General features: G+C 35.4%; 1 protein-coding gene and 1 long non-coding RNA gene across 3 annotated transcripts; both read left to right on the forward strand.

Moving 5' to 3' along the window:
* Positions 1-27: 27 nt before the first annotated feature.
* On the forward strand, positions 28-673 carry LOC125842323 (uncharacterized). The gene is made up of 3 exons (XR_007443907.1): positions 28-125; positions 201-277; positions 357-673. It is a non-coding gene; the product is annotated as an uncharacterized LOC125842323 (long non-coding RNA).
* Positions 674-13,659: 12,986 nt separating this feature from the next.
* On the forward strand, positions 13,660-20,252 carry LOC125878368 (uncharacterized). 2 transcript variants are annotated; one of them, XM_049559609.1, is made up of 5 exons: positions 13,660-13,769; positions 15,668-17,829; positions 18,277-18,397; positions 19,038-19,097; positions 19,198-20,252. In XM_049559609.1, exons 2-5 carry the CDS (start codon positions 15,719-15,721, stop codon positions 20,065-20,067), a joined length of 3,162 nt encoding a protein of 1,053 aa, XP_049415566.1. In that variant the 5' UTR covers positions 13,660-13,769; positions 15,668-15,718; the 3' UTR covers positions 20,068-20,252. The 2 variants fall into 2 exon arrangements, with proteins under 2 accessions (XP_049415566.1, XP_049415568.1); XM_049559611.1 differs by having other exon boundaries at positions 13,661-13,769; positions 15,663-17,829.
* The last annotated feature ends 606 nt before the right edge of the window (positions 20,253-20,858 follow it).

Here is a 20,858-nt window from a genome sequence, read left to right on the forward strand (position 1 = left end):
TTAAAACCCCTGACCTAAATTCATGTCATTGTTTTTCAGGATACTAAGATGGCTAACTGATGAAGATGAAATACTGAAAGAAACTAATCAACAAAAGATCCAGTATTTGATAGTTGAGATGTCACGTAAGGAATTGATTCTCCGGCTTTCTTAATATATTTTCCCTGAGATTTCAATTGAGTAACTTGCTTTTCGTGCAGCTGTTACTGATATCGATACTAGTGGAATTCACTCATTAGAAGATCTGTATAAGTCACTCCAGAAAAGAAATGTCGAGGTAAGCTAATGTATACAAGTTTTTTCTGTGTATAAACATGGCTCATGTATATTTACATTACATTTTAATGTGTCTACAGCTTGTTCTGGCAAATCCGGGGACAATGGTGATCGACAAGCTTCATGCATCTGGTCTCGCCGATATGATTGGTGAAGACAAGATTTTCCTCACTGTGGCAGATGCTGTTATGACATTTGCTCCAAAAATGGAGCCTTGAATATATTCACAAAAACACATTATATTAACATGTCTTTTGTTTTGAGTGAAAAGCATATAACAAAACAAATTGTTTAACTGAAAAAAGTTCATGCTCTCTATATGATGGTTGAGGGGAAATTTGTAAATCTCCTTTTGGTTTAGGCATTGTAAAGCCTTTATTTATTTATTTTGGTTCCCCCCCCCCCCCCCCCCCCCCTTTCTCACATATGTATCTTTCTTCTTTTCAACTCCATGTATCCTCTGGTGATGCATTCGAGTGATGCTTGACTAATTTACCTTGTATATTTGGTGTATTATCAGAAATGTGTTACAAGCTTGAGAAATCCACCATACTTTTTCGTGTGTTTCAATAATCTCTTATGCAACCTAAAAAAAAAGTTTAACTTCAAGTTATGGTTGGTGTATTATCAGAAATGTGTACAAACTTGCTCTCGTTTAAGGAGATTCAAGCCCATTGCAGCATAATCTACATCGATCCAGCAGTATTACTCTTTATTTGACCCCTCTAGGACACAACAGACCAACAACTACAACGATTTTGTTATAGTTCCAAGGAACAACCTTTGAATCAGCTACTGAAAGCTACTGGACGGGCTTAACAAAGATAGGTTCTTTCAACTTTGCCAAGCAACTTTGGTCTTGTTGTGTTAATGAAAAGCCTTTCGATACATACAACTTCGACATACCCGCTCGAACTTCAATCCCCTTCGAAACCCCAGGGACACAAAAAACTTTGGTAACAAGATTGACACCTTCTACACTCAAAGGTGCGGCTGGTTCTGAGCTCTTTAACGACATGTCTTCCTCTCCGATCTTCCTAAACAACTTTCCCATTTTACTAAGAAGTTTGTACTCCTGATCATCGCAGATTATACCCACTAAATTGTTTTGAGCTGGAAGTGGGTTATTAGTTACATTGGGAGTGTTTTGATCATCCGTCACAATGATCACTCTATGATCGATTAGCTTCTCTATCGCTCCCTTCAAGGTCTAACAATTATCAGTGTTGTGTCCCGGGTCCCTGAATGATACTCACATCTTTCATTGGCCGGGAAACCTGGAGCAGTTGGATTCAGACGATGTGGTGGGATAGACTCAATCACTCATATCTTCCTTAACTCTTGAAACAAGCTGGAGTATGACTCTCCCAATGGAGTGAATTTCCTTTTCTGTCTCTACTCTTGAGCATAATTTTGCGTAGAAGAAGAGTTGTAAGGGACCTGATAGGGTGGTCATTGTGGGCGAAGGTTTCCTTGAGTTTGGGCTCGAAAATGTGGGCGATTGGGAGAATGCACATATGACTGAGCATTGAAGATCGTGTATGGAGATGGAGATACTGGATATTGAGGGACATAAGGGTAGCAATGTTGAGGATATCTAGATTGTCCCTAAACTGGTCGTTAAGGACAATTAGAATTCCCTTGAGCACCCCTTGATCGTGACGCTAGTAAAGAAACTTCCTCTTTCCTGTTACGATTTCCATAACTGCCTAAACCACCCTGAATGGCCTGTGTGGTTGCTTTGATTGTTGCCTGGCTCATGATCCTTCCTGTTTTGAGACTACTTTCGACCATTTCTCTAATTTTGATTGTTGTGTGAAACGGTCTTCTCATTGCGGTTGTCTGGTGGTGGAAGTAATCGGGACTTGAGCCTCTATGACGATGTCAACCAATTTTTGTTCATCTAATGGTGTTTTGACTCGGGCTACTTGTTCCCTCCATTTGATAGCATATTCTCTTAAGCTTTCGTTTGAATTCTTTCTCATATTAAAGAGTGTATTGCGATCTGGCATAATGTCGACACTGTACTCAAATTGTCTAACAAAATCTTGAGCCATATAATCCAGATGTGCCAATGGGAGATCTCTTGGTCTATAAACCATTTTGAAGCAACACCAGACAGGCTTTTACAAAAATAAGCCATGAGCAGTTCCTCTTTGCCCCCTACACCCCTAAGTTGATTGTAATATCTCTTGAGGTGAGCTATGGGATCACTGTGCCTGCCATACTTATCAAGCTTAGGGGTTTTGAATCCAGGTGGCATGTGGACATTTGGGAACATACACAAGTCTTTGAACGCGACACTTTTGTGCCCTCTTATTCCTTGCATACTTTTCATATATTGCTTGATGGTTTTCATTTTTTTCAACATTTCCTCTTGCTCTAAGCCTTGAGCTCCTGTATTAAGATTGAAAACGAAAATTTGTCGTAAAAAAAAAAGGCAATCAATCAGAAAAATATGGAAATAGTGAATCAAGATCTAGATGGATCACTATCTTTATCTATATCTACGGAGATACCTATCTATATAGAGAGAGATCTATCTATGAATCGGCCTAGACTATCCTCTATCCGGATAGATATGTCCCTATGTGGGTCTCTCAACATCAATAAGGGAGCCTAATTGTACAGAGTTAGGGCCCCCAAATGTTATCCCAAGAGTATAGTACTTCTCTGGATGGGCGGTGAACTGTCCCTCTTGAGCTGCTCTCTGCGTCACAGTTGATTGTGGGAGAGTATAGACCGGTGCAACTGTCGTGACCATGGGATTATTCCTGAATGGCATGCCTTGAGCGCGTGTTGTTGATGGTTTAACCCCACAATTATCAAATGGACCATATCTTGGAAAGAAGAAAGGATATGATATCGGGACCTGAGAAGATGAAGATCGGATACTAGTAATCTCAGAAAACCAGGAATAGATGTTGGTGGTTGTTGTCCATTGGCCTAGGCTTACCACAACTGTGCCATAACATGTCTTAATGTCCAATTTTCTTCAACAGTGGTTGACTCTCTTGTCGTTGAATCGATTGGAGTATCCATCGGGTTCACCACAATTTAAGTATTGGTTGTCATTGACACTCTTACCTTAGACCTGGTAAAGTACGGGTGTTCTGTCAGTTTACCATAAACCAGCCACCGAAAGCTTACAAAACTAAAGAAAAATGAACAAACTTGTTAGGGGTTAGCCAATTTTACACATTACACATTTGTTAATCACCTAATAACATGAATTCAGAAGGCCTTTGTCGCATCCCAGCTTAGCTTTGTTCATTGTCTTTCTTTTTTTTTAAAAAAAAAGTTTTGATTGAACCCTTTGGGGGTTGCCTACGTATTATGTCACCGCATGAATCAAATCATTAGGTAGTTCAGAATTTTAGACAACTCAACAATATTAATTTAGAAAAGCAAATGAAAACCTTTTCATTCATTTCCAAATACTTTAAACAAAACGACAAAATCAAGGGGTTTAAACACAGTTATGATCAACATGATCTCTTTGAACACCAAACTTTAAACTAAAACATTGAGTCTTAAACAAAACAAGATGAAACAAATAAACAAAATCAACTGAACTCTTCTTCAATCTTTATCATCTTCCTGGGGTTTTCGTTGTCCTCGCAAGGTCTCATACAGATTCAACAACACCTTTGGCAGATGGAGAACAATCGCTCGTGCTTGCTTAGCCACTTCTGGGTCATTCATACGATGATGATTTTTAATAACATAGGAGGTTTGTTCCACCAGTTGATGAACTTGACGCCTAACCCTTCCCATATTTTCATGGCAGTTATTCAACCAAACCTGATAATCACCAAGATTGTTCCTTAAGAGGGCCTCTCGCCCATCTGATGCTTCAAGTTGATGGCGAAGTGTCGCTCTCTCAATGATCATTTGTCTTTGCCCCACTTCGATATCGACACAATGACTGATTTTCCTTTTATGTTCTTCTAACAGTGCTTTAAGTTGATCATGTAAATGCATCCAACATGACCTTTCTTTCTCCTTCTGCCGCTTAAGTTCTCCCTTTTAGTAGTGCACGGCCTCTTCAAATGTCACTAAGTCCCTCTTCAATTGAGAAATATCAAAGTTATGCTCCTTTTTTATCTGTCGGGGCAAGTGAATTCTACTTTCCAACTCTTCCTCTAATCAAGTTAATTTCCCCTCTGTATGCTTCAATTTCCCCTCCCCATTTTGTAACTCCAACTGGTGATTTCTTCATTTTTGGACTTGAACTTCTTGTCGGGCAATGGTGGCTTTGGCCTTCTCCAACTCTTTTTCCAATTGTCTTATGATGTGCTAGTCTTTTCTTTTTCTGCTGGATCCTTCAGGAGTGTCACTAAATGTTACTGGATCACGAAACCACGATAGGTACACATGCACCACTTTTTCCTTTATCTTGCTCCACAACCATTTCACTTAGCTCAAAAATTATACTCCCGAACCAAATCTTCAGAATATCTTCGCTATTAAAGGAAAAACTTGGTTGGGTTTCAGATACAAATCTACTCATATCATCATTTGGTGGGACTTCTTGAACTCTAGCCAGTTGACGAATAACCCGAAGTGGGTCATAGGGTTGAACACTTCTAAGCCCAATCAACACAAGAAACGAGATACCAGTAGACATGCAAACATCTTTAGCTAAGAACCAGTAATAATTTCATACTATTTCATCAAACGTGATCACCGAGAGTTTCTCTTCATACACTAAAATTTCTTTTGGAAAATTGATTTTTGCTTCCCTTTCCTTATGAGAGGAAACATAATTACATTAGTCTGGAGTGAACCTAGGCACACGATCATGGTGATAAAGATGTTCCAAAAATCATATTTGCAACAAGATGTTGCAGCCTTCAAAGTACATTTCCCCATTTATGCATTTAGTCAATGCACAGAACATATTTGTCAGGATCATAGGAATAATAGTAGGACTTTGCATTGTGGTCAACACTTTCACCACCCCAGCCAACCGAATGTCGATATGCTTGTCTCGTTTGGGGAAAACAATGATCCCCAAAAACGCGACCATGAAGGCAAAACATCCATTCGTTTTCCAAGCTTCTACACATCCTTGATTGCTAAGTTGGTTCTGGTAGTTTTTAAATCTATCCTTTTGGCCGTACCTCATGTATAGAAAGTCTAGTGAGACCCACCCATTTTTCAAACTCTCCTTCTCTATTTGGTTGATCTTGAAAAGGTCTAGGAACTTTTTGGCATCAACGTTCTTTGGAATTATAGGTTTTTTATTGCGGAGATCAGCACCCCGAACACTGGACCCTTTCCCCATGAATCTGGTGATTTCTTTCATAGTTGGTGTCATTTCAAAGTTAGAAAATCGAAACACATTATTTTTTGGATCCTAAAAAGGAATCAGTGCCTCGATCACATCCTTTCTTGGGTCAATCTCCATCAGATGCACTAGATGTCTAAAATGTTCTTTTACTCTCCTTTGCTCATAACTCCACATGTATGTCCACCATCACCATAGATCCTTAGGTATTGTGTCAACGATCATGAATTCTGAAATCCCTTCACTTCTAGGCCTTTTGGAACCCTGTCCTTTGGTTGGAGGTGTCATTTATACCTTTGAATATAATCTAATTAAAGTTTTATGACAAACTCTAATCGAGGGAAGAAAGAAAAGTAAAAAAAAAATTATTTTTTTTTTAAAAAAAGAAGACAAAATACCCCTTTTTACAAACACCGAACCCGAGAAGGGATGCCTATGTATCTCATTTTAGTGAGAATCGGATGTGCGTAGTTCATAAAAAATGACTCACACTTGAAAGACCACCCTTTTTATTTCAACCCCTTTTTAAAAAAAAATTAAACTGACAAAACTATTTTAAAGCTGGTCAATAATGTAAAGGCCTTCTGAACAAATTATATTCACGTAGCACATAAAATGAACATGTTGGTCTAGAGTGGGTACCTATCTTAGATATGCTAGGTCAAATGCACGTAATGCAAATAAACGTAACCTATCAAGCATAGTTTTGCTAGGTTTAGCACTTTATATGGAAGGTGTCTAGACTGGCTATACTCGAGTGGACAACTCGAGCCGTGGAGGGTTAGCGTACCGGTAGCAGAGTTATTCCAACTTAATTGGTGGTCCAACCCCTCCTAACATGTGTGACAAATCTTGAACCAGGAGCGTAACCGCACAGTGGCTCATCCTAGACAGAAGTCCTGTGGAGCGTATCCGCACACTGTGTATAACAAAAATTCCAGAGACTTAGAAGATGTGCGAGAGAAGACAATTTATATACAATCACACAATATCAAAACAATGAATTATTGAAAGAGCACAATTAGCCAACCAACACAAAATTTATCCAAATAATCAAAATAACCAGATATAGTCAATGTACAAAACTCGAATTCTAAAGAAAATCCCCAACGGAGTCGCCTGATCTGTCACACCACTTCATTTTTTAACAATTGTTAAGGATGTTAGATTTTTTAAAAAAATAAAGTAAAAGAAATATAATTTATTTTTAGAGTCGCCAATTGAAATTGAATTTTTTAGGTGTTCCAAGTCACATGGTAATACCTAATTTAAAAGAAAATAACTCTTTTTTTTTTTAGTGTACGAAACTAAAATAGGGTAAGAAATTCTATTGACTGGGGGAAGGTGTGAGGCACCCCCCGAGTCTCGTGGTTCTAGCACGATCGTTTTATTAACTCATGTTTGGCTAAAAATAATTTTTTAGATAAAAATGTAAATTCGTGTTAGTTACTAATTTTTTTAAAAAAATGATTGGCCTAGGAGCGTAACCGCACACAAGACCTCTTTTTTAGAAAAAATACACACCAAGGATCGTAGCCGAACACATGGTGGTATTTAAAATTTATTTTTTTTTTAAAAAAAAAAGACTAATAGTTAATGACTCAAAATTTATTTAATAATGAAAAAAATTAATGAATAAATGAACTTGTTGCAACATATAGACATGAAAATGATTTATTATTTTTTTTAAAAAAATTGCTAATTAACATTTTTCTAAAAAACATATATATATATATATATATATTAAGTATCACTACTTGACAATAACAACAAAAGAAAAAAAAGTATATATTTTTTTAAATAGAATAATGATTAAACCCCTTTTAAAATAAGTACTGATATACTAAAATTTTTTTATATTGATATAATTTCATAAATGACCATTTTAGTGAAATTTTCAGTTTTGCACAAAATGGGCACATTATTCTCTTTTGAAAGAAAATTGCAATTATTGCTATTTTTATCTAATAGTTAAACTACTAACCAAAAGTAGTCGATTTTGCATTTTTGTTTCAATAACTCATTTCATATATTTATTTAAGAGAGAGAAAAAATTCTACATATTCTTTTTTTTAAAAAAAAGATTTAAAAAATTACCAGATTTATATTTTTTTGTTAAAATGACCAATTTTGTGTTTTGTTTTTGCAAAAACAACCGTTTTTTTTCTTTTTTTAAAATGACCAGAAACTAAAGATAAAAAAAGAAAACTTTGAGATTGTTATTTTTTTTCTTTCGCAAAGCATGAGCTTACTTAACAATCCTACGATGAAGTAAAATTAAACTAAACACCACATTAGTAATAAACATACATGTACATAATAATAAAACATAATCATATAAAATTCACAATAGACTTAACTAAATCAAAACAAACTTAATATAAACAACTTAATCAAAATATAAAAAGAACATGAAACATTAATTTAAGATTACATTGTGAAATGTAAAAAGAAATACCTAAAGGTGATGACAAGCAAATAGTGAAAGCAAATTAGTTGAACCACGAACTCACACAATGATGAAATATTTTTTTTCTTTTTTAGAAGAAGACTTTCTACTCTCTATTCTTATGATTTTTCATCTTCTAATTTTTCCTCATCTCTTATTTTTTCTTCTTCTTTTTTTTTTGTTCTTTTTGAAATGAAAGAAGAATGAGTTTAAATAGATGGTGAATATTAACACCTACTCTTCTTGAAAACTTAAGAGTCAATGCATGCATTGGACTCTTTGCCTTTCCAATGTGCCACCCAAGATGGCCAATAAAATTTTTTTTTCCAAGATAAGATTAATTAAAAAGACTGCATGCCCCTTTTAGATGACCCATTTCTTTTATTCATTAATTGAATAATAGATAAATGAACCATCTGAAAACTTAAAATTGGCCCAAAATGTAGACCAATCTGACCAAGACCCAAAATTCAAAAGGAGAACCAGCCCACTAACACAAAATCTAAATTTCTAACCTATCTTAAAGATCAAACACAACAAATAAGGCAGAAAATAAAAATAAAAAATAAAATTCAAGCAAAAACTTTAACATGATAAAACTTAAAAGAACACTAACAAAATAATACAAAATTTGGCACCAAAATGACTTATATGGTTAAAAAAAGAATGTGATGGTGACGGATTTGGATAGAGGAGGAGAGGGGGAAAAGATTGACATAAATTTTCGGATGAATGGGGATCGCCGAAAAACTTCACCGAAATTTTTTTGACAGAATTTTGACATAAAATTTATATCAAAAGATAGGTCTTCAAGAGCTCTACACATTTATGTAAATGGTATAGAATGGAGATGACCGAAACTTCATAAATCTAAAGAAAAAATAAAGATTTGTGTTTGATTTTTCTTAGATCTACGGAGTTTGGCTATGGATAAGGATGAATGGTTTGCAGATTTATGTAGAGGAGGGTCAAAGAAAGAAATGGTAAAATTTTAAAGATTTTTCCAGCCAAAGGGTGGTGGCCGCCGCCGACAGTGGCGGTGGTCGGCCGGCGGTGATGGTGGTAGGTAGAAGCAAGGGGAGAAGAAAATAAAATCAAAATAAAGCCAAAATTCTAATTTTTGGAGTTTTTCTATTTTTTGGTAGGGTCCCATAAGATCTCTTGGATCGAAATGTTTTGAATGATTGAGATTCAATCTTGACCATTGCTATTGGACCAGGTCTAAAATGGATTGAGCTATCAGAATTAGGTCTAAATCAGCCCAATTCAATCGAAATTGGGTCATTTGGGCCAAAAAAAAAAAACAAAGACCAAAATATAAAAAACAAAATATAAGAAAAGACCTTACTATATATTGTAGGAGTAAATTAAACACTTCAAAAATTAGGTGTTCACAACGATGATGTTGAAATAGAGCCAGTTACGACTACTAGTCCCATTCCCAATCCTGCTCCCGCTCCCGCTTCCATTCGTTGTCCTGCTCCCATTCCCCCGTACATCCTAGTCAGGCTAGGCCCACGATAGAACGTGCTAAAAAATTAGTTATGTGGCAATTTATGACTCAGAGTGAAGATAAAACACAAGTTATTTGTAATAAATATAAACATAGAATGAATCATAAAATTGTGGAAAAGAGGGTAGGACAGGACATTTGAGTAATCATTTAATGGAATGTTGTAAAAATGAATTTTTGCATGCTAAAGCTGAAGCCGAAGCTAAAAAGAATGGTACCACCGTTCCTAATACATTTGTAGGAGTAGAGGGCTGTAATATGGTCCAATACAATTAAACCCTTCTAGTGTTTCTGTCCTAGTACACAACGCTCATATAATAGAGAAAAAGATCTTGAAGAATTACTAATATGATTGTTGTTATTGGTTTGCCTTTTAATTTTGATGAAAATCTAGATATTATTCATTATATTCAAATTGTGTATAATCCACGTTTTAAAGATTTTACAAGAAACACAATTAAAAAGGCTATTTTTGATTATCAAGCTCAACATTTTCAATATATTCGTTGTTTATTTTATTATAATACTTGTAAATTGACTATTACTTCTGATGTGGGTCGTAGTGTCAATACTGTTATTGCCCATTGGATCGATGCAAATTGGATTATGCAAAAAAGATGGTTATAAATATTGTGAAATGCATAAAACCGATAGTTACATAGTTCAAACTATTGTAGATGTTTTACAAAACTATGAAATTTGTGATAAAGTAATTAGTGTCACCTTAGATAATGCTTCTATTAATACATATGTTGTTGAAATACTAAAACCGACTCTTTGTCATGTTTATATTGATGATTTTCATATTAGGTGTGCTGCACACATATAATTTGATTGTTAGAGATGGTATAACAATGTATAATAACGGTTGCATAAAATGTGAAACTACATGTCATTTTATTTTTAAATGTCAAGTAAAGTCTAGACGTAGAGAATTTGAAAAATCATTATTGTGAATTTAATCCTCTCCCTAGAAAAATTTCAAAATCGATGTGTACTAGGTGGAAATCTTTATTTGAAATGTTTCAAGTCGCTTATGAATATAGAAAACCTTTACAAATGGTTTGGAATGCTCATAATTCAAATATGGACTATAGACTTAATAAAAATGATTGGAATGACGTAAAAGAACTTATATAATTTTTAAAAGTTTTTTATTTAGCTACAAAATAAATTTTTGGACTTTATTATCCAACTATTTGCTCTGTTTTACCAAATATTTGTGTTATTTCTAGTAAATTTTATAAATTCAAAAAGAAACCAAGATTTGAAGATTCTATTAAGAAGAAGATTGAAAAAAATTTAAAATATTTTTTTTCCTATTCCTACTTAAAAAGATGTAGGTGCATCATGAAGGGTTGAAAAAATATATTTAAATTGAGATACTCAGAATTTTAAAACACCTAACTTGACAACAGTTAAAGATAGTATAAAAATTGAAGCAAGAAAATTATATGACTTGTATAATTCTCATAGAAAAAATGTAGTACGTAATGAAGAACCTGAAACTATTAGGTGTAGATATAATGATGATAATAGTGATGATATGCTAGAAAGTTATCTTGAACTTTCTCATGAGAATAAAAATAATTTTGATGCATACATTAATCAGTGTACGGAAACTGTTAAGGATTCACAAAGTTTACCTGATCTTCTGGATTGGTGGAGCAATCGCGACAAAAGATTTCCAAAACTTCAACTGGTAGCTCGGGATGTGTTAGATATTCAAGCATCTTCAATAACTTCGGAATGCGCTTTTAGTGCAGCAAGATTTCAAATTGGAGAGCATAGATATTCATTAGCAGCAAACAACTTGGAGATATCAATATTATTTAGAGATTAGGTTAATCGCAGAGAAGGAGTTATGGGTGTCCAGTTTTACCTACCCAATTTGAAAATGATATTGATAAAATGTTGCAAGATTTTAGTGATAACGCATTGATGCATTGGAGGAACTAGCCGATCAACCAATTCCAGATCATGTTACTAGAGAAATGTCAAATGATTTAGGACAGAACTGGCTTGGTACCATTAACTATTAGTATGATAATTCGAGGTCTAATTCAAACAGAACCCTTCCTAGAAGATGGCTGTGTAGATTAGGTCCTCTACTAATATTTTATAACTCAAATTGTACTATTTAATTTTTATTAATAAAACTATAGGCTAGTCGCCTTAATTTTTTTTATATTATTGTCTTCAATTTTAATACGTCTTTTTTTAAATTATATTTTCAATTTTCAAATGACAAAGTTGAAACTTAAGTTATAATTTGAAATTTAAAAAAAATTAAAAATTAAAGTTTGAAATTTAAACTTTTAAACTTTTAAAGATTGAAATTTAAACTTTTAGAGTTTCAAACTTTATGATGTAAAGTTTAAAAATTGAATTTTAAAAAGCAATATTTCGTAATTTATTTCTTTTAAATTAGACTTTTAAAAGAAATATTTCCTAATATTTTAATTTTATGAATTATTTTTTTTTAAGAAAAGAGTCGTTATCTCGGTTTACCGATCCGGTCCGGTCCCGATGTTGTACCGATCCGAGACGGTACAACATATAAATTATGGAACTACCGATACCGGTCCAGTCCCGATTCTGGCCTTTTTTCGCCTGGTGGACACCGATTCCAGCCCGATTTTGATTGGTGCTGGTCTGGTAGTTTCGTTATCGGTTTCGCTACCAGCCCTACCTACTTGCCACTTGTTGAAACTAACAATATTGTTTTTTTGTTTATTTTTAACACCTTTTACCTTTTTAAAAAAAAAAAAATTATTAATGAGAGTTGAATCATGTTTTAGGACTTAAGTAGTTTAATGGGCCAAGGCCCAAATTATTAGGTTATTACATTCGCCCAAACAGTGACAAAGTTCAAATATTTTTGGTTTTGTTCGCTTCAAGAAATACTTAGTGCTTTTAGCAATAGAACACATTCATAGTATTTTTTCCGCCGCTGAATAGAACAGGAGGTCAAGAGTTTTTTACCCTATTGAAGAAATGCTAACTCTTATGGCCTCTATATGTTCTTGATTTTTTTTTTTATGAAATCTAAATTTTATTAATGATTTGGTGTTATAGAGAGCATTTAATATGCGTGAATTACATCCATAAATGCTTAGGAGTAACTCACTTTGATGGTTATTTAATACTCTATTTTAGGAATCTTTTTGAAAGTTTCTAGAGCAAATGAATTTTTGATCATTTCCTATATCCAAGAATGATTATTTACATATCCATCAAAAGTGTTCATTCTTGTGAATCGCAACATCAACGCTCAACATTTTTCAAAATTCTGCTTCACCAAGGTGCGATGGAGACCATCACCCCAAGTTGTGTGCGACTCCTAGTCCTTCTGGCGTGGCACACAACTTTGTGTCAAATCGTAAGTATTATTTCTATTGCTCTCCTTATTAGACTCACTTGGATGAAGATTAAGATATGTATACGTATATAAGAATTTAAATGTTTAAGATATTGCTTTTAGGTTTGAACAATAGATGATTAAGATTATTCATTTTTTAACATTTGAATGTGCATAATTTAATTATTTTTAACATAATAGATATACAATTAAAAGTAGTTTAATAGTAGAGAAAATATATAAATTTAATATAATAAATCACTATTTGATTAACAAAAATTTAAATAGTTTCTACTATTATTGTTAGTGAATCTTTATTATATGTTTTTGAAAGTTTTTAATCTCATATATTTGTTTAGAATTTTTGATTTATCAATGCGACTCCTTATAATATTTTGATATATTTTATACAAATTATTATTTGCTCAAAATTGTATAAGAATTAGAGAAATTCTGATAGTTTTACAATATATGAAATTTTCATATTTATGAAAAAAATTTAACATAAAGAATCTATATTGCGAGTAGAAACAAAACTTTAATTTCATATCAATCTAATTTCAAATCATATCCGAACGAAAGTTAAATCTCAACCTATTTAGGCCTTTTATCTCATAGATGGAGGATAAGAATTTAAGGCTATTTGTGAAATATAAAGGTTAAGGGCCCATAATAAGGTTAAAAGGCTCTTGTGAATCGGTGTCGCCGCTATTTAAATTGGATTTTCTAGGGCTTTTTTTTAATTTTCCCAATAAAATGAAGATAAAGCTTAGCCTCAGCTCAGCTCCCAATTCTCTCGTCTCTATCCAAAATGTATGTGGGCAGCTCAGTTTTTGGTGTTTCTAGCTGCTTTACTCCAATCTCTTGCTGATTTGAGGTAACTATCGTTTCACCCATCTTGTGATTTTTTTAATTTTTTTTCTGTTCAAGATTGTGTTTTTTCGATACCCTTTAAGGATTTGGATTGGGATGACACGTTGGGTTTCTTGATTTTTGATTTTCTCATCTGGGTTTGGTAGGTCAAGGTGAACTTCTGATTGTGGAGGTTTAATTTGACATTTTTTTTTTGGGTGGGGAGGGGGGAATTGGGGGTTTTGAAGTTTTGGTAGTTCTGTTTATCAGATTCGATTTTAGTTCTGCTCATATAGTTAAAAGATTTGTACCCTTTTGTCTATTTGTATGTTTCTCTTTGCCCCTGCAAGTGCTGTTACTGATTTATCTGACCCTTGATATGTTTTATCTATGTAAGTTTTTTTTGTCCTGCAAGTGCTGTTTCTGAATTGTGGTAGCTATAGCATCTTGGATATCCTTGAAAGATTAGGAACTAGGGTTTTGGTTAGAGATGTTTTGAGGATTATGGGTTGGTTATGCAAAGGTCTTGTTTCTGGAACTGGATGTGTTTGTCTTGAAAGCTTATGACTTGTCTTTAGGAGTTCTATATTAGTTGTGTGGAAAGTTGGGTTTCTATTGGGTATATGCAAAGGTCTTGTTTCTGGGACTAGATGTGTTTGTCTTGAAAGCTTATGACTTGTCTTTTGGAGTTCTTTATTAGTTGTGTGGAAAGTTGGGTTTTTATTGGAATGATTTTACTTTAGATGTATTCTTTGGTATGTCTGTCTCCAACTTATGGGGATTATCAGCCATCTTTGCTCATTTTGGATGTTTAGATTGACAGCAGTCCTTGCAAACTGCTGCATGAATTCCTTATTTAAATAACTTTTGATTTTTAAGAACATTCAATTGTTAAATAATAAAATAAGTAGAGAAATGTGTGTGTAACTCTCAGATGGATCTGTCATAGTGGAATGTGAATAATTCATTGGTATGCTAGGTTTCTGTTATAGAACATTAAGCCTTTCAAATTCTAGAACCTTGAACATTTTTCCTGTTTAGGTGGGGCTTTACCACTTAAAGTTGTATAATTACTGCCGCAGTTTACCAATTTAGGGTTGTAAAATTGCTGCTACTGATTTTTTTACATCTTTTCTTTCTGCAAAATGAATTATCTTGTCTTTCTACAAGAATTAATTTGAGATTCGTATCTTCTCCTTTCCAACCCGATGCTCTTTTAACTTATGGACTTTACTTTGTCTGGAACTCACTGTTGTGTCCTTTGAGAATGTTTGGCTAACATTGGATATGCTTGTGATGTATTTTAGCATAGGATTTAGTGAAACCCCTGGGCATGCTAAATGCTCTAGTTCTTAGAAGTCATGGGGTGCTGCCGTCTTCTCAAATATGAATACTAGTTTACTAGGGGAAAAATGGTTTTTGTATATATGTAGTAGTTTACTTCAATTTGTGGACACCAAGGGTTTGGCACCTCGTATGGATGACACAAGTAGCAGTATATACATATCTAGTACATATATTTTGACATAATTGATCTAATATTGCGCAGTGCGCCTGGTGCGAATGTCATTCTTTTTTGTCTGAGAGGCACACACACTTAGCTTAATTGCTTATATTTCATGTGTGCCAAGCTGTGTATATTAGTGTTATGGTGTTTGTCTAATTTTGAAGCTGTGGTTGTTGGTGTGTCAATCCTTTCTGAATATGCGAATCAGATTTCTATTTCCTCTTTTGAGGGGTTTTCCTCCATGTTTTTCTTTTTTCATGGTTTTGATATGTGGGGCTTCCTTTCCTTTCAAAAAGGGATTCATTATTTTCCTTGCTGCTTCTCTGTGTGCATAGATCTTCTTGTTCTATTGAATAAATCAGATCTGGAGGAAGAAGATGGTGTAAATAACATGGTGTCTTTATTTTAAAGTGCAGGGCCCTCTGTCCACCATTTTGACCTTGTATGCACTCTTGTGTTATTTTGTCATGTCCAGCGATCTTGTTTCTCAGCAATTTTCAGGACCACCTGATGGTCAGCTCATTCAAATGGATCATGTTTCCAATAATCCCGACTCTATAGCACATATGCAGACAAGTATCGTTGGACACGTGCCAAATATTTCTGCATCACAGCAGCTTGTTTGGTCAAATGAGCCTACAGCCAACAGATTTGATACTTCAGTTCCTGTGAATCAGTTGGGGCCAATGGGACCCAGAATGAACCCTCAGCACTTCATGTTGTCACATCAGCAGACCGGAGGAGATAGATATGTGCCAAATAGTCCAGGTGTGCAAAAATCATCAGTACTCACCAAGCGGAAGGCCGAGATGTCATCAATGCCGCATGGTTCTACACCTCAGGTGTCATCAATACCAAATAAGCGGACTGCACAGGGAACTTTTTTGTCTGCGTCTCCAGGTTTTGTGCAGCAATCTTCTGCTATTAAGAAACCTGGACAGCAACAGTCAAAGTTAACTTCCGGAGGTTCAACTAGTCTTCCTGCGTCAAGCAAGAAATTGACCCGAAATGAATCCATATCCAATAGAACTGCCTCCCAGCGGTCGCAGACTCCAAAAGGACGAACAATTCAAGTTGAGCCGACCTCCAAGGCACAGTCTGAGTCCTCTGATGCCATTAGGTCCAAAATGAGAGAATCACTTGCTTCAGCTCTGGCTATGGCGTGCCAGAATCCAGCTGCCAAGGATCTGAGTGAAGCAGTGGGTTCTCAGCCTTCACAACTGGATGTCACTCCGACTACTGCCAATGAAGGTCTACCTCAAACCTCTGTCTCACATGTACCTCAAAACTCTGGCGATGTACTTCCTTCAACTGGCCCTTTTCCTGTTGATAGAAATAATGATGGTCATAGTTTATCTCTTGGGCTTCATGATGACGTGAGCATGGGTAATGCCATCTCTACTGAACTTGAGTTGCATGTGGATGATGTTCCCTTCAGTGACAATTTCTTTGTCAAAGATGAACTCTTGCAAGGGAATGGTCTCACTTGGGCGATGGATCTAGATATGCAGTTAAGAGAAACTGATTTCCTCCAGGATGCTGAAAAGGCCAATTTGTTTGATGAGGATGTGGTTGAAGATAAAGGCGAGCATACAAAATCATCTCCCGAAGATTTAGCTTTGCACATTGAGGCGGAACTTTTTAAATTGTTTGGAGGTGTGAACAAAAAATATAAAGAGAGGGGCAGGTCTCTTCTCTTCAACCTAAAAGATCGCAGTAATCCTGAACTGAGAGAGAGAGTGATGTCAGGTGAGATACCTCCGGATAAGTTATGTTCAATGACTGCTGAAGAACTTGCTTCAAAGGAGCTATCTGAGTGGCGGGTGGCGAAAGCCGAGGAACTTGCTCAAATGGTTGTTTTACCTGATAATGCAATTGACATGAGACGTTTGGTTAAGAAAACTCACAAGGGTGAATATCAGGTTGATTTTGAGCGTGATGATAATAATATTGCATCTGAGATATCTGCAGGTTCAAATGTCACACAGTTTATGCCGAAGAAAGATAGGGGGAGAATTTCTGGCCCTTCTGGTAAGGATGAGTTAGGAAGTAAAGAAAATCTTACCAGCCAACGTAATAACTCAGAAAAGCAAGATGTGAAAGATAGCTTGGTAATTCCAGCTGATGGGGCTGATTTGATGCAGGGGATGGTTGTAGAAGAATTCAAGGATGCTGAATTTCTTCCTCCTATTGTTTCCTTAGTTGAATTCATGGAATCACTTGATTCTGAACCTCCTTTCGAAAACCTGCCTGTTGAAAACAATCATTCTGCACCTCTTCCAGACAAAGAAAGTTCCGAGGACCCTAACAATGCTGTGGGTTCTGGTCTAGCCGCAAAATACCCTGTTGTTGCTTCTGAAGACAAATCTCTTGAAGGGGTCAAGAATCATGTAGAGCAAAAGGAGTCTCTGGTATCTGCAGGAAGCCCTGTAGTAAAGAAAGTAACTAGTTCTGGTGATTTGAGCCCTATCAAGATGACAGGACCACATGGTAGTGTTTCTAGAGTTCCATGTATCTGGGAGGGGGAACTGCAGCTTACTATTTCATCCTTGGTTACAGTCTTTGGTTCGTTTAGAAGGTATGCCTGTTCCCTAAAATCGCTTACCAGATCTTTTCTTTGAGTAATTACTATATATTAATGTTGCTCTTGTATATTTTAGTGCACTGTAGTCGCACTCGAGTCTCTACAGGTCGTTTCTTTCATTCTATTTTTCTCTGAGTTTTAGTACCATGATATTTTTCTCACTCTTCTTGATAATTGATAGCTCTTGAAAATTCTCTCTGCTAGACGAATGGATTGGGACTGCAATTGCATGCTGTATGCTTTGGATTAGTTTTCCTTTATTTTCTGTGTGTAGTGCTTTGCTTTAAATTTCCTGAGTGGATTCTCTATTTCTGGAGTCAATTTCCTTTATTGTTCTGTGTGGATTCCCTTCTAGAACATTTAAATTGCACTTGTTGGTTATAACTTTACAAGTGGTGCTAACAAGACTGGCATTTCTTCTTCTATTGTCTTCTGTTTCAGTGGTGAAAAGACACCAACTAACGAGTGGCCAAGCTCTCTTGAGATCAAGGGTAGAGTTCGACTTGATGCATTTGAGAAATTTCTTCAAGAGCTTCCTATGTCACGAAGTCGTGCAGTCATGGTATCTTATGGTTCTCCTTCCTTTGTTGTAGTTGGTCTTTTCTGCCATACTTCAGGTTGCAGATTATTGCAGATAGTGTGTAGGTTTTTATTATTTTTTGATGACTTCCATTATCGAACCAAGAATGTATATTCCAGCTATTGGGAATATAGTGATATGCAATATATGGTTGCTGGAATGGCTTGGGACCATATGTCCTTTCTACTCTTTTAACTTTTTACTGGATGATTTGCCTTTTGGGTCGAGCTGTGGATGGAAATGTCATGAGTTGAATAATTACCTGTGTCATGGAAGGCTCTACAGATTTTCTCTAACTCCCTCAAATTTAGGCTTTTTCAATGCCCAGAGATATCAAACTTTCTATTGTTTTAAGATAAAATCAATGTATCACTCAACTTTACGCAGTATTTAGCTTATTTGTAATAAGTATTTAGTCTGCGCCAAGATACAACTTTTCGACTCGTTTGGCTTAGCCATCAATCTTAAACCAAAGTGGATGAATATCTTTTGATGTAAATGATGCAATGATTCTACTTGTGAATGGTCAAGTTCACATAAATTGGAAAAAATTTTAGATTATGCTTTACATAAATTGCAAAAAATCTTCAAAACGTTGTGCTAATCATATTTACATATGCAGGTTGTTCAATTTGTTTTGAAGGACAAGTCATCTGAGAGGGAACGGGCAGACCTATCTGAGGTACCAATCTGAGTTTAATTTCCTTTCTTAGCAATTCTTGTTCAGTAAAATTAATCAAGTGTATGATTTGCTTACTGGGTCTTTCGATAATCTTTACTAGGCAGTGCATTCATACGCTTCAGATGAGAGGTTGGGGTTCGCGGAACCTGCTCCAGGAGTGGAACTATATCTGTGTCCACCACACATACTCGATATGATAAGCAAACACCTTTCCAAAGACCCTAAAGAGCTATATGATTCTACAGAAAATGGTCTAATTGGCGTAGTTGTATGGAGAAAACTTCATATAAGTTCAACAATATCACCTAACTCGTCTTCACACCATAAACACAGTTTGAAAAAACAACAGGCGATTCCTAGAGGACAGCATGAAAAAGCTGGAAACGTTAATGTAAATTCAATGCCTAAAGCACCCATGTCCATGTCTGCGAAAAATGATCCTGCAATGGATGATGACGATGATATCCCACCTGGGTTTGGTCCCAAAGCTGGTCGTGACGATGATGATTTGCCTGAGTTTAATTTTTCTGGCAACATAAATGCTTCTAGGCCTAGGCATCCATCTCAAAACATGTACCATGGGTCAAGAATGAACCCATATAACCAAACACCCCCTTCCCGCCCTGTAGACCAAATGAGAGAACTTATACTAAAGTATGGCCAAACTGGTGCTACAAATGTTGGTCCTGGAACTTCATCGTGGAATGACGATGATGATGACATCCCTGAGTGGCGGCCACAAGCCCCTCCACCCCTTCAGCGTCCTCCATACCCTTTAGGCCATAGTTTTCCGCAGCCTCTGCAGCCCCCGCAGCACTTGGCTCATCAGAGACCATTGGCAACACCTATGGGTTTGCCTATGCAACCACCAATTAATAATGGTATACCAAACAGGCCACAAATTATGTCACCAAGGGGGCAATATCAAGTTGATTGGAGAAGGGATCAATCAAGGGGTAGGGGGTTTTGAAGTTTTTCATTTTGATAATTCAGTGTTAGCCATGATGTACATTCTGAATCTTTGTTGTGTTTGGCTTTTTTAGACTTTTTAGACTAGGTATCTTAGCCTTTATTTTAGATGCTTAAAACTATAGTTTATACTGTACTTCTTCAGCATAAAGGCAAGAGACTATGTGATCTCTTCTAGTTGTTTTACCGTCATTTGTTCTCATTAAAAACATTATTCTGTTTCTCAAATGTGTTATTTTCGTGGCTTATTATGTTAGCTGGGAAACCCCTTGGACCGTTGGAACGGAAGGCTTTTCTTATTAATGACTTATATAGCTTGTTTGGCGAAACTTATTTTCAAAGTGAGATGTTTGACCAGGTCTTTTTTTTTGTAGAGAAAATATGTGTTTTTGAGGAGTTGCATAAACTATTTTTTAGAAGCTAAAGAAAGTAACTTTTTTTTTTTTACAAATGCTTTTTTGAAAACCACTTTTGAGAAAAGTATACTCAAAAGGGAGATGTTTGGTCAAACACTAATTGTGGCTTAAAAGTGTCTTTTTTTTAATATTTGTTGTTTAAACTTAAATTGCTTCTTTTGATTATTATTTTTTTCAAAATAAGATGATTTTTAGAGGTTTGGTCTAATAGTTATAAAACTACAAATTCATAATCGTGGTTAAAGATATTGAAAAGTTTGTTTTCCTTTTTTCTTCTTTTTGATGTCATTCTCTAGTGTGAATGATCTCATCATCAACAACTCCCACAAGTATCATCAACAACAACCTTAAAGATGTTGTTTTTGATGGACTCTCG

The sequence above is a fragment of the Solanum stenotomum genome, chromosome 10 (assembly GCF_019186545.1).
Source record: "Solanum stenotomum isolate F172 chromosome 10, ASM1918654v1, whole genome shotgun sequence".
NCBI lineage: Eukaryota > Viridiplantae > Streptophyta > Magnoliopsida > Solanales > Solanaceae > Solanum > Solanum stenotomum.

Excerpts from the sequence above, each read along its gene's own strand:
- LOC125878368 (XM_049559609.1), top strand. The coding sequence starts at position 15,719 with ATGTCCAGCGATCTTGTTTCTCAGCAATTTTCAGGACCACCTGATGGT. Across the intron at positions 18,398-19,037 it reads CACGAAGTCGTGCAGTCATG|GTTGTTCAATTTGTTTTGAA; the intron begins GTATCTTATGGT and ends TTACATATGCAG. Across the intron at positions 19,098-19,197 it reads AACGGGCAGACCTATCTGAG|GCAGTGCATTCATACGCTTC; the intron begins GTACCAATCTGA and ends AATCTTTACTAG.